The 12966-nt window shown below is 33.9% G+C and overlaps 1 protein-coding gene across 7 annotated transcripts in view; it reads right to left on the minus strand.

Moving 5' to 3' along the window:
* Window positions 1-12966, minus strand: part of PPP4R4 (protein phosphatase 4 regulatory subunit 4) — a 101155-nt gene that overhangs the window by 39738 nt on the left and 48451 nt on the right. For 4 of the 7 annotated variants that reach the window (XM_058567613.1, XM_058567614.1, XM_058567610.1 and 1 more), the window contains exons 4-7: window positions 8571-8718; window positions 7989-8062; window positions 5793-5899; window positions 4859-4966 (exon numbers count right to left, since the gene is read on the minus strand). In XM_058567613.1, the coding sequence (XP_058423596.1) occupies window positions 4859-4966; window positions 5793-5899; window positions 7989-8062; window positions 8571-8718 (437 nt within the window). Of the gene's footprint in view, window positions 1-4858; window positions 4967-5792; window positions 5900-7988; window positions 8063-8570; window positions 8719-11718; window positions 11825-11958; window positions 12059-12966 lie in introns of those variants that run through there. The other 3 variants (XM_058567615.1, XM_058567616.1, XM_058567617.1) reach the window with 3 other exon arrangements.

The raw sequence follows: 12966 nt of genomic DNA on the forward strand, positions 1-12966 counted from the left end.
CAGCAAGTGATCTAGACTAATTAGACAAACTTATCAGCAGTAATTATAGAAACCCAAACAAAATCTTTTTATCTAGATTTCAGGGGACAAATTATTTTTTCATTCACCTAAAACATGACATTACTAACATATGTAGAAGAATGATATATGACACTCAGTGTTCCTTTAAAAGAATGAAATACAATATAAATGCTTTTATAGGATATATAATATTTATAATACCATCACAAATGGCTCTCATTCAATACTTTGTTTTTGCTTATTCACCATGATAAGATGTCTTCACAATGACACACACTCTGATAAAGGGGAGGCTTATGATGTGGCCAGCTTTCTTAGGTACAAGATGGAAAATGGCATGAATTATAATTTAATAGAGTTGAAGAAAGTCAGTAAGAGCTACAGAAAACCTAAAAAATTCAGGACAGAGTACACAGACGCTAAGACAATGCTGTCAAGCAGAACTTTCTGCTATGATGGAAATATTTATAATCTGTACTGTCCAATAGGGTAGCCACATGTAGCTAATGAGCATTTAAAATGAGGTCAGTATAACTGAGGGACTGAAATTTTAATTTTATTTAATTTTACCTAATTGAAATTTAAATAGCCACGTGTGGCTAGTGGCTACCATAGAGGACAGCACAGCTCTAAGACAAGGACCTGAGCAATTGAGGGCCAAAAAATGCTGAGAAATTAATCTAGATCATACAGATACAGATGTTAGCATTACCAATAGTTCACGAACATTCATCAAATACAGGAATTAGACAGCAGAGGTGAAGAAGTAAGAGATGAGAGAATACATTCTGGCCCAACAATGCAGATTTATCATTAACTTTTCCAATTTCACGGGCAAAGATAGTATTTCACTACTGTTTTTGCAATACGTGTCTGTTCAAATGTACTGTTTACTTCTTAACTGGATTGTTTATAAGAGTTCTGCATTATTGAGCTGTAAGAGTTCTTTTTATATTCTGGATCCTAACTTGATATACGTATTGTGATTAGGTTTCCATTCTGGGAATGGAAAACTTTGTTTTGTTAACATTACTTTGTTTTGTTGACTTTTTGTTTTGAAGAGCAAAAGTTTTTTTGATGAAGTCCAATTATCACATTTTTTTTTCATGGTTCATGATTTTTATCAAAATAATCCTTGCCTACCCCAAAGTTGCAAAGATTTGCTCCTATATTTTCTTCAAGGAGCTTTATAGTTTCAGCTTTTATATTTAGATCTATGACAGATTTCAACTTAGTCTTTGTATGGTGTGAGGTGAGAGTCAATCAATGTTCATCTTTTCTCTTATGAATATCCAGTTATCCCAGTACCATGTTTTGAAAAGACTTTTCCTTTCTTCATTGAATTGCTTTGGCACTCTGCTGAAAATCAGTTGGCCACATATGTGTGGGTCTGTTTCTGGACTCTCTCTTCTGTTCCATTGATCTACACATCTATCTTTTCACCAACATTACATTCTTTTGATTACTGTAGTTTTATTGTTAAGTCTTAGAAACAGGTAACGTAAGGTCTTCGTATTTTTTTTAGATTGTTTTGGCTATTCTAGGTCATCTGCATTTCCATATAAATCTTAGAATCAGTTTTTCTACAAAACAGCCCAGTTTTGGTTGAGACTGCATTGAAATGCTAGATCGATTTGGGGAGAATTGACATTTTAACAACATTAACAGTATTAAGTACTCTCATCCACGAATATGGTGTATATCTGTTTTTTTTAAATTTCTCTCAACACTGTTCCGCAGTTTTTCAGTGTAGAAGTCTTGCACACCTTTTGTTAAATTTATTATAAATGGAATTTTTAAATTTTCATTTCCTAAATATCTTGTTAGTATATAAAAACACAACTGATTTTTGTATATTAACCTTGTATCCTGACACATCCTTAAATGCATTAGTTTTAATAGTTAACAGTGATGCCATCTACAAACAGAAATCATTCTACTTCTTCCTTTCAGATCTCTAGACTTTTTAGGTTTTTGTTTTCTTGCCTTATTTCAATAGCTAGAACCTCCAGCACAGTGCTGAACAGAAGTGATGAAAACTATCCTTGCCTAGTTCTTATCTCAGGGGAAAGCATTCAATCTCTACAATTAAGTATGATGTTAGCTATATGTTTTTCATACATGCTCTGTATCAGACTAAGGAAGTTCCCTTCACCCCTAGCTTCCTGAGAGTTCTTATGAATGGATGTCAAATTTTGTCAGATATTGTAATGGGAGGATTTTCAGGTTATCTTGTTTGCCATATCACCAGAATTAGAAGTTTCATCAACTTTTTCAAAAGTATGTTCTTTCTTTCCAATCTGAGTGCTGTACGTTCTTCCCCTCTAACACTGAAGGATCTTTTTGTAGATCCTATGTTTGTTTTTCTCTTTAGTCATCCCTGTACAACCAGAGGTCTATTCAGTACAGTTGTTTTCCTATAATGAATGTGTATGACCTCTTAACAACACTATTCACTATTAATCTGATTATTCTAAGAATTGTCCTCTTTGATCCCAAGCTGGTATACAACCCATAGTTAGCTTTCTAGTGTTCTGCAGCTTTTATTTCATATGGACATGCTAGCTTGAGGAGAAGCTCTCAATTTTGCTTCCTGATCATCTTATTAATCATCTTATTAATGAATAATAGTGCTCATTTCTAGTTAAACTAAGGTGGTCAGGAATTCTTCTCCTGCCAGCAAATACAAGATTACAAACCCTAGTCTGTACTAGTGCTGGGCCTCTCCCCAGCACTTCTCACTCTCAAATGCCCTAGAACATGACGTCCGGTACAAGAGTGGGTGGCTGCTCTCTATCAAATCAGTAGCAATCTCTTAAGTTATCTCTTCCCAATTCCTGTCACCTATCTCAGGGCTTCATCTAAGCCTTGACTGCAGAAAATTCCTCTTGGTGGCTATCAGATCTTAACAATCTTCCTAATTTCCAATGCTGAAAGAAAAAAACTGTGTACCTCTCCTTAGTTTTATATATTTATCAAAGGGAGAATAAAGAATATGAATCAGGTCTTAGTAGTTTTCAACCATCATAACACAACAGTCCTATGATTATGCTCTTAAGAGCATGTAAGAACGTGAAATTAAATAAATATGCATATAATCAAGTAAATTAGTTTGTTAAATGAATTCTAACTTAACGAGCTAAGTAGATCCTTCTAGTTTTACTTTTATAAATTAATACTTAAACAATAATCCTATATTAATTTTCAGAAGACTAATTTGAACACACTTGATCCACCCATTTTTAACAGTGGCAAAATGTCAGATGATAAGAAATAGAATACAACAAGACAACAGTATATTCCCCTAATAGGTTCTGATCTTGGTTAAGGAGCACAGATCTGGGCAAGACTGAATTAATTACAGTCCACAATGATCCAGAGTCAGCCTAGCCTAAGAAGACCTATCAGAGAGAAGCTGGTTCTGAGATCAAAATTAAGGAATTGATTACTCTGTTGAAGTCAAGCTTCCAACACAACACTTAACACCTACTCAGCAAGGGTGGCCACAGGACGGAGGACACAACGCTACCCTGAATCTGTGTGAGCTTCTAAAGTCTTCCTAAAGCCTTAAATATTAGCCCAGATTTATTAAAAAATTAACGATTGTACAAATAGCAACAACCTGATTGTCCTTGCTTGTGAAACAAAGAACCAGGTGAAATCAGCGCAACTTCTATTAAAAATGAGAGGTTCCAATGTTTTTTGTACCAATTTAGGATCCTTAGAAAGAAAAAAACTATTTCCCAAGATGGTTTTTAGATAAAACTCCCTTTAATACCATACTTACATCTTAACATGAGATCAGTTTCTATGGGTGAAGAGAAGAGACTGTCTGCTCTATGCCTGCTGTCCTTCCTGAGATTTAGTACCCAAAGGGTAAGGAGAGCACCAAAGCAGATAGTGGAAGCACAGAGTTGCAAGGGAAACAAAGAAAGACTTCCACTGAGTAATTCCATCTGAAATGACCCCATAATACAGCTGTCGGCCAAAAGAAATGCTACAGCCATAGTCCAAGCATGGTTTCTACAGCAGTCTCCCCTTATCTGCAGGGGATATGTTCCAAGACCCCCAGTGGATGCCTGAAATCGTGCATAGTTCCAAACCCTTTACATACTATGCTTTTTCCTATACATACGTACCTATGATAAAGTTTAATTTATAAATTAGGCACAATAAGAGATCAACAACAGTAACTAATAATAAAGTTGGCTTTAGGGCCGTTATTAAGTAAATAAGGGTTACTTGAACTGAAGCACTGTGATACCAAAATAGTCGATCTGATAACCCAAACAGCTACTAAGTGCCTAACAAACGGGTAGTATATACAGTGTGGATACGCTGGACAAAGGGATGATCACACCCCAGGCAGAATGGAGCAGGACGGCACGAGATTTTATCACGCTACTCAGAACAGCAGGCAATTTAAAACTTATGAATTATTTATTTCTAGAATTTTCCATTTAATATTTTCAGACCATGGTCGACTGCGGGTAACTGAAACCACATACAATGAAACCATGGATAAGGGGGGATTACTGTATTGGGACATTTTCCCTTCCTGGATCTAGGCATTTGGGATGATAACTAAGCAACTTAAGGTGACAAGGAAAAAAATTAACATTAACTGAATGCCTACCACCATGCTAAGCATCTTCACTTTTATCTCTTTTAATCCAGACACATCAGGAGGTACTTGTTGCTATGACCATTTTCAAACATCATATAAAGTTTAGCCCTTCAGTAGCATGCTTTCACAGAATACAGGAAGAGGATCTGCATGTCTGACAATCCAGAATCAAAAATGTGACGTAAGTTGTCACGTTGAAAGTATACTTACCCAACGCCCTGAGCTATATTTTCTAATTGTCGACACATACAAGATCGAACTTCATATTCTACATCTTGACAGAGTGATTTTACCAGGGGAAGTATTTCTCTTTTAATACTTAGAAGGAGAGGAAAGAAACATGCAAATGGATGAGTGTTTTAGAATAATTATTATTTTCAAACAACTACCATCAAAATCTTAGCTTAGCTTAATAATAACAAAAATACTTTAACACAAAGCTTTATAGTTTACAATGTATTTTTACATATGTTATTACATTTAGATGTTATCATCAGCTGCTTGTAAATTATATATGTCACTGGGTCTTTTTAAAATAATGGTTGATTTTGGATTGGCAGTTAAACCTCTTAGCTAAGATAAAAGGCTGTATGTAAGTGGAATATCTGATTCCAGCAACCATCAACCAAAATATTCTTCAATTTTATATTTTACTCTTGTGTCATAATTATACAACATTCCATTCTTTCCATTTGTTATTTATCATCTGGGCAGAGAGTAGCATATGAATCATAAACATTCTCCATAAAACCTCAAAATAAGATAAATTATTCAAAATAATGAATTCATAACACAGAAGAAAGCAGAAAGCATGACATCTTTATGTCATGATCACCAATTTTTGAAGTCTATAAGATAATACCATTTTATCCTCAAAACTACAGTAGGTATGTCACAGAGAAGAGTAAGACGGGAAACAGAAAAAAGTTAACCTTATTGATTTTGAAAAGCCACGAGATGAAGAAGAAAAGCATCTGCATAAGTAGACTTCTGAGAATTCTATATTCTATAAAGTTAAAACAGCTAAACTTGTATGCAGTATGGAATAAACAAATCTAATATAATTGCTAATCATACAGTCATTATACATTTTAAATCAACTTAATTGAAAAAAGTAGACAAAAAATTATATACAAATACTCACGTATGGGCATCAAATTTGTTGGTTAATTTTCCTAAAATTTTACAACTAACTAAACGAGACTGGACTGTTTGCGAAAGTTGTGCCTTGGAAACAAGTGGATTCAAAATCTAAAGAAAAAAGATTTAAAGAACAAATTAACAAATTTTTATATATTTTTGCCACAAATGTCGGCTATTTTCCTCAAAGAATATTTTAATGTACTAAATGTTTTAAAAGAACCTGAATTATAACTTGAGGTGCATGGTTGTTCATAATCTGGATCACCTTGTTTGTTTTCTGGGTTATTAAGGTAAAGATACTGATAAATTATGTAATTAAAAACAATCAGGCACAAAAAATTTCAATTAAAGTTTATGGTGAACTCTGCAATGATCTGTGTGCACATAAAGTATAATTGTGAAATACACATTTTCAAAAGAAAAAAGCAAATTAAGTAACAGACACCCTGAAACTCATTTTTATTCCATATAGATTAATTTTCATATTTATCCTAAAGGGATGCAAAACACTATAGCTTCAAATAGATTCTATTAAGTAATTCTGTCATTTGAATACAGCAAATACAGTGTCCAGTCTGACACTGTGTTCTGTATATGCTGGACACTCAAAACCTCAACAGCATGAAAGACTAAAGAACTACGAAGATCAGATTTGATTCTGGTCTCAGCTCTTTAATTTGTCCAAGTAATCTTGCTATTCCTCATCCCAAGGTTTCTGTCTACTTAAAATGGAAATTAGAATATGTCGTACTAAGATCCCTCCACGTTCTAAAATTCTACGACTCTAATAAAAGGGTCAACTGGTTTCTTCCCTCTCAACAAAGTAGCCAGAATTACTTAATGCATAATGATAAATATAATTTTAAAGTCAAAGATCTGAAGTAAAATAAAGTGTTATTTAAAATCTTAAAAATTACATATTAAATAATACATGGCATTCGAGAGTAAAAACTGCATTCTACTACATATCACTCTTCAAAAAATATAAGTAACACATGTCAACATTACATTCAACACTTAAATACGTGTAATCATCTACGTGTTTGGCATCAAGTATACAAACATCCTTATAACCGGCTAAATCATTCCATTTCAAGCAAGTATTCTGGCATTGATATAGGATCATAAACTGTACTAGAGCAAAGAAAGGACAAAGACATTTCACGAAATCCAGAGGACATTTCACTGACAGACAACTGTTTTTTCACCCATGACATATTTGAAAAGAAATATATATAAAAATAATGTGAAAAGGATGAAAAATCATTTCATTAGAGAATAAAATTCCCTTCTTATTTTCCTATTCTCTCATCTTGATTCACTAAAACTTTTAGAGAAGGGTATATTGAACAATATAAATTAAAATTAAAAAGCAAACAACAAATTGGTAAAAATATTTGCAACAAACTTAATAAAGGATTAGCAACCTCGATAGATAAATAGCACATATAAATAATGATCAAAGGATATGATCAGACAATTCCAAAAAAATGAATAATACTGATATAAATATACAAAAAAATATTCAACAGCATAATAATAAAAAAAAACTCCAATTAAAATGTAATTCCATTTTTTGCCCATCAAATTAAATTGGAATGCTGATGAAAGTCCAAGAAAACAGGCATTCTCGCATACTGCTAGCCAAGAGCCTTAAGAATATTAATGCCCGCTGATCCATGCCCTCTAGTTCCATTTTTTTGGAAGCTACAGTTAAGGAAATCATTTGAAAAACAGGAAAAGCTCTACAGAGATGTTCATTAATGCCTTATTTTGGTAGTAAAATACTGAAAACAGGCTTAAATGTTTAACAAGTAAGTAAAATGTTTTATAGCTACTACAAATAAGTTTAGTGCCAAATAAGTTTATAACAACACAGGAAAATAATGCTAAGTTAAAAACAACCATATATAAATTCAATATGATCACCAATACGGCAAACAGCAACTATATACAGGGAAAAAAATCTAAACTGAAAATATATCAGAATGTTAAAAGTGGCAAAGTACAGAACCATGATTTTTCTTCCTACTATTTTCTGTATTACTCAAATTTTCTACAATGAACATGTGTTGCTTTCAGAGTGGGGAAATAACTTTATTATTTTTTAAAATACCGTTTTTACCAAAAACAAAATTAAAAAAACCTTAGAGTGACTTACTTATTACTATTTACAAAAAAAAAAAAAATGTATTACCTCATGCCTTAGGGTTTCTTTGGGCAACACTTCTATCACAGACAGAAGAGTTTCCAGCCACGCGTTGCTGACACCTGATTGACACAGATAAAACATGCCTAATTAAATGTCTCCCTTACAAATTTAGTTTCAACTCAGCCATTAATATTTATAACAGTCTTTAATGATAAAATGGGAATAGTTATTTTTGATACTATCGTCAGAAGTTTCTCTATTTTTTATCTTGGCCAACATCTAGAAAACATTTATATCTTTAAAAATAACATTGGGGAGATATCTTTAACCCAAAGTGTGCATTTTTTTGCTGTACAATAATACTATAAACATAAATGTAAATAAAAATCTAAGAAAAAAAGTATAAATCATAAGAGGAACTAATAGGTCTTCAGCTTTCAAGGATACTGAATTTTGCAGGTTTTGTAAGGAAACAGACATGGCTATTTTCAGTCATACTAAAGACAACTCTTGGGCAGCATGGCCTCATTCAGTTATTCTTATCAGGCTAACAAGATTCACATAACATCACGGCCACATATAAGAAACAATAAATAAATATATAATTAAGCATGTCAGGCCCCTGACCTGTGTCCCTGTGCTCCAGATGTAGTAGAATTACTTGGAGGAAAGAGTGGGCATATGTATGAATTGACACTGATTCTTCCTGTAGAATGGTCAAAAATGATACCGCCGCCGTTAACTGTATCTCCACTCCTGCAACATGCAGGACTTCCTGTACAATCAGAAAGAGTTTGCTATTACATAGATGAGAGATCAGAAATTATAACTTTTAAAAATCCAAGGTCATAGAACCCAAACATAGTCATATTCCACAAAATAACTATGTATGACCTTTAAGGATATGTACTTCCTCATTACTTTATTTAAGAAAACTACATTAATCTGCTCTTGATCATTTAACTCATGAGACCACATAAAGTTTAAATGTCTTAGGAATTTATAAAATAAAATAGCATTCCATTCCTTTATTGATTGAAAATTATAAAAGTACATAAACCTTTAAATAATAGAATAGGCAGTTTTGATAGATTTCAATTTCTATTCTATTTGCATTGTACAGTTTGCCATCCTACCTAGAACAATAATGTCAAAGCTCAATCACATGTGTTTTCATCACTTGTATTTCTGCTTCAAAAAATAAACATTCTACTATAAAAAAGGAATACACTTAAGACTGCAAATGTATCTTCTCCTTTAAACAACTGACAAGAACATAAATTACCATGAAATAAATTACCATGAAGTAAATTCTTTTTAAAAGAAGGAATTTTTTAAACATAAGAATATGTTTTTAAAAATTATATTCACAGCCATCTCCATTCACCATTTAAAAAATTTTTAAATGTATATTCAAAATTAAAGCCTACATGAGAATATTAGTTTTCAACACATCAAAAAATAAAAAAAAAAATCTTTCTTATAAACCTCATCAAAGATATTACCTATACTTCTCTAGAAGAGAGAGAGAGAGAGTATATGTGGGTGTAATGTAAAGGTAGCTAAAAGTATTACTCTGTTTAATCAATTATGGCAATTATGAGAATTTCCTTTGAATGCTTATTTTACAATAATATAGTAAAGTTAATAGAACAATGTGGAACTTACAGCCATAAAACAAAGTTTCATATCTGTGATCTTAAGAAAATTAATCTTTCTGCATTATCTCCCAATATATAAAATGTGAATTATAATACCTTCTTCTTAGAGATTTAAATAATTTAAACAGAACTTTTATGACTTACCAACTTGTGCAAACTGAGCATTTAAATATTGACCATTGTACATCCAACTGTCTCCTCTCTACACGAGGCTATCTACTAGGAATCTCATCTTGTCCACACCTCAACTGATCTCTCTCCAGAACCTGCTCCCCCTCCAACCCTCATCGCTGTAAACAGTAAATGACAACTCTGGCCTTCCAGTTGTCAGCCCAAAAACTTTGGGGTCATCCTTAACTCAGCTCTCAGTCCCTACTCACCACAATCAAACGACCAATCAATCCTAATCCAGAATCTGACCACTTATTACTTCCATCACTACTACCCTGATCGAAGCCACCATCATTTCCAGCCTCAATTATTCCAATAACCGTTAACTAGTCCCTGATTCCATCATTGCCCCTCTACTATCTATTCTCTACATAGCAGCCAGAGAGAGTCTTATAAAAAATAAGCAAGATCATGTCACTTTTCTGCTCAAAACTCCCCAATGGCTTTCCTTCCCACTCAAAGGAAAAGGCCAAGTCCTTTCAATGACTTGTAAAATCTGTTCCCAATTCCCCCTTTTCCCAGATTTCCACATGGTTGGCTCCGATTTCTTTCCAGCCTCTACTCAAATATCACCTTTCCAACGAGCCCCTCCCTGATGACTCTATTTTAAATTGAAAGCCACTCCCTTGCCTCAGCTCTCACCACCCCCTTTACAGGTTTATTATCTCCATCATCCAACATCCAACACATTCATTTGTTTATGGTCTGTCTCTTACATCTAGAACATAAGCTTCATGATTGCAAGAACTTCTGTCTGTTTTGTTCACGACTGTATCCCCAGCTCCTAGCACACAGTAGGCATTCAGTAAGTAATTGCTGGATGACTGAATATCTCTTACCCTTTGACCTAAACTTTCTGCTCCTGATGCTCTCTCCCTTCACACACATTGTCCACATCTCCTAAAAAGTAGCTTCAAGAGATTTTGAGGTGAGTCCTAAAGATTAGGGATTGGCAGAATTAGACAGAAGGCAAAGCAAACATGGACCACATAGAAATGCATCCTCAGCCCTCTTTCTATCATGTCAATAAGGACATGTTCCTGCCATCTTCTACTCCAGCATCTCTGTAACCATGATTCAAACCATGTGCCCAGACTCCTTGATTCAGCACGGTGGGACCACTGCCAGTCATCGTGCTAGGAGATAACATGTCATTCTACAGCAGAAGAACAGAATCAAAGTCGTCAAGTATTTTGGTGAAGTCCAGCAAGCTTAGTAACTGGCAACTCTAAGACTTAACTTTTGTCTGCCTGATGCCAAAGCTAAGCACTGAATTCTTATGGATTCTGCACTTCCATTCATCATGTATTAAGGCAAGGCTGAAATTGATCCTAAGCCTTCATGGGGTAGTGTGGGAGCTCCAGTGGTTTTTCTGTGGCAAAGGTTTATGTGGTTTGGTTAATTCCCAGAAAAGCCACCACACATTAGGGTGGCTGATTTTTGTTTTGAGCTTTTGTATCACACACAGAAACATTATTTTACAAGTTTTTTCAACCAATAGTCAATTACATGTCTTAAGAGTTCTTGGCTGAAAGAAAAAGAGAAGGAATGATAAGGAGTAAAGCAGAAGCAGCAACTGGTCTCTGAAATCAGCCCTCCCATATCCCCTTGTTTTACTGTGTCCAAAACAAACATTTGTTCCACACTAACAATTTTGGACTTGGAAAACACTTTTAAAGGATTTGATGTGGCCAGCATACATCACTTACAGGTTTCAGAAGGCACAGCTTTTATTCAGAAACAAAGAGTACTTTGCAAAGAAATATTAAAATAAATTGGGAGGGCCACAATGCACATTCTGGTTCACGTGAGTCTGCCGGTTTATGTTCCAAGAGACGTAATTCTGCCCCCTCTTAAAGTCATTAAAGTCCCGGGTTTTGTACGTATGCAAACTTTATGCAAAAGAAGAACATGAGAAGCTCTCCAACTTCATATCTTCTTACTGTATTACTTAGTCTTGACTCCCGCAGCAACATTTGCCCCAACTATTTTGCATTTAATTTTCGAAAAATCCTCAAGTCTTATCAGGATTTGGCTTTTTCTCTTGTTGTGCTGACTTCAACATCTGGGACTGTCCACTGTTAAGAAACCAGCACAGACTAAGAGATTTTATCACTGCTAAAAATCAATTGATTCTAAACATATTTTTCTGAAACACATTACAGTAAGAGCTTGATACTTACCAGTAAGTGTTCTGCTCCACAGTCACATCTCTGGACAAACATAGTGAGATCCATACTCTCTGGGTAAATAAGTATGCATCCTCATGGACCTTGGAAGACACTGAAAAGTAAATTCCTCTATTGCTTAAGTGCATGCCTTAATGCCATTTACCGTTCCTCTTACATACTACTGTATGACTGGCATTCCAACTTGATTTCCTCAAAAATGAAATGAGATATTTTATAAATGAGTTAATGGTACATTTCCAAATTTAAAAAACGATTCCTATGCAAGGAAAGAATATGTACTAGACACTTCTGTGTTTAAATTCACACTTTAGTTAGCATGAATGGTGCAAGAAAGCATTTTGTAAAACAACATAATACAGTCCTTGCAGAGGGAAATCGTTCGGTCTCCAATAAACCCACATTATACGCATCGAGAAGCTATTTCTCTTTACAATACACAACATAGAGAAGCATTAAATAAATCATTGGCTTATTCCAAAAGAACAACTATTTTGGATTCACACATTTGGAAACTAAACCTATTGAAGAAAACTGGTAAATAGATCTACCATACCTGGTGCTGGTTAAAGGTAAACGAGTCCTAAAGTTACAAAGTATCTCTGTATATTTTTAGAGATAACATCATTGATTATTTTTAAATTAAATAACAGGGATTTAAATATTAAAATATTGAAGACCTAGGACATATAAAATATCTGGGGTTTTGAGGGTTATAAATGTGGGAATTTTTAGTAACTAACAATAACGGTGAACAGCTCTTTTCACTATAAAATTATAATGTTTATAAAAGACTTTAAAACTGAGTTAAAAATTAATAATTAGAACATGCCTTTAACAATTAACTATGATACCTCATTCTCTTCCTTATCACTGATTGTTACATTCCACACTAAAATAAAAGGTGGAGAGAACTAGTTGAGAGCACTGAAAATCAAAATCCGAGAGGGAAAATAAAGTGGAGACAGTAAACAGGAATAAAAGAGATGTCTTATCCTTCTT

The sequence above is a fragment of the Diceros bicornis genome, chromosome 24 (assembly GCF_020826845.1).
Source record: "Diceros bicornis minor isolate mBicDic1 chromosome 24, mDicBic1.mat.cur, whole genome shotgun sequence".
In the NCBI taxonomy this organism is placed as follows: Eukaryota; Metazoa; Chordata; class Mammalia; order Perissodactyla; family Rhinocerotidae; genus Diceros; species Diceros bicornis.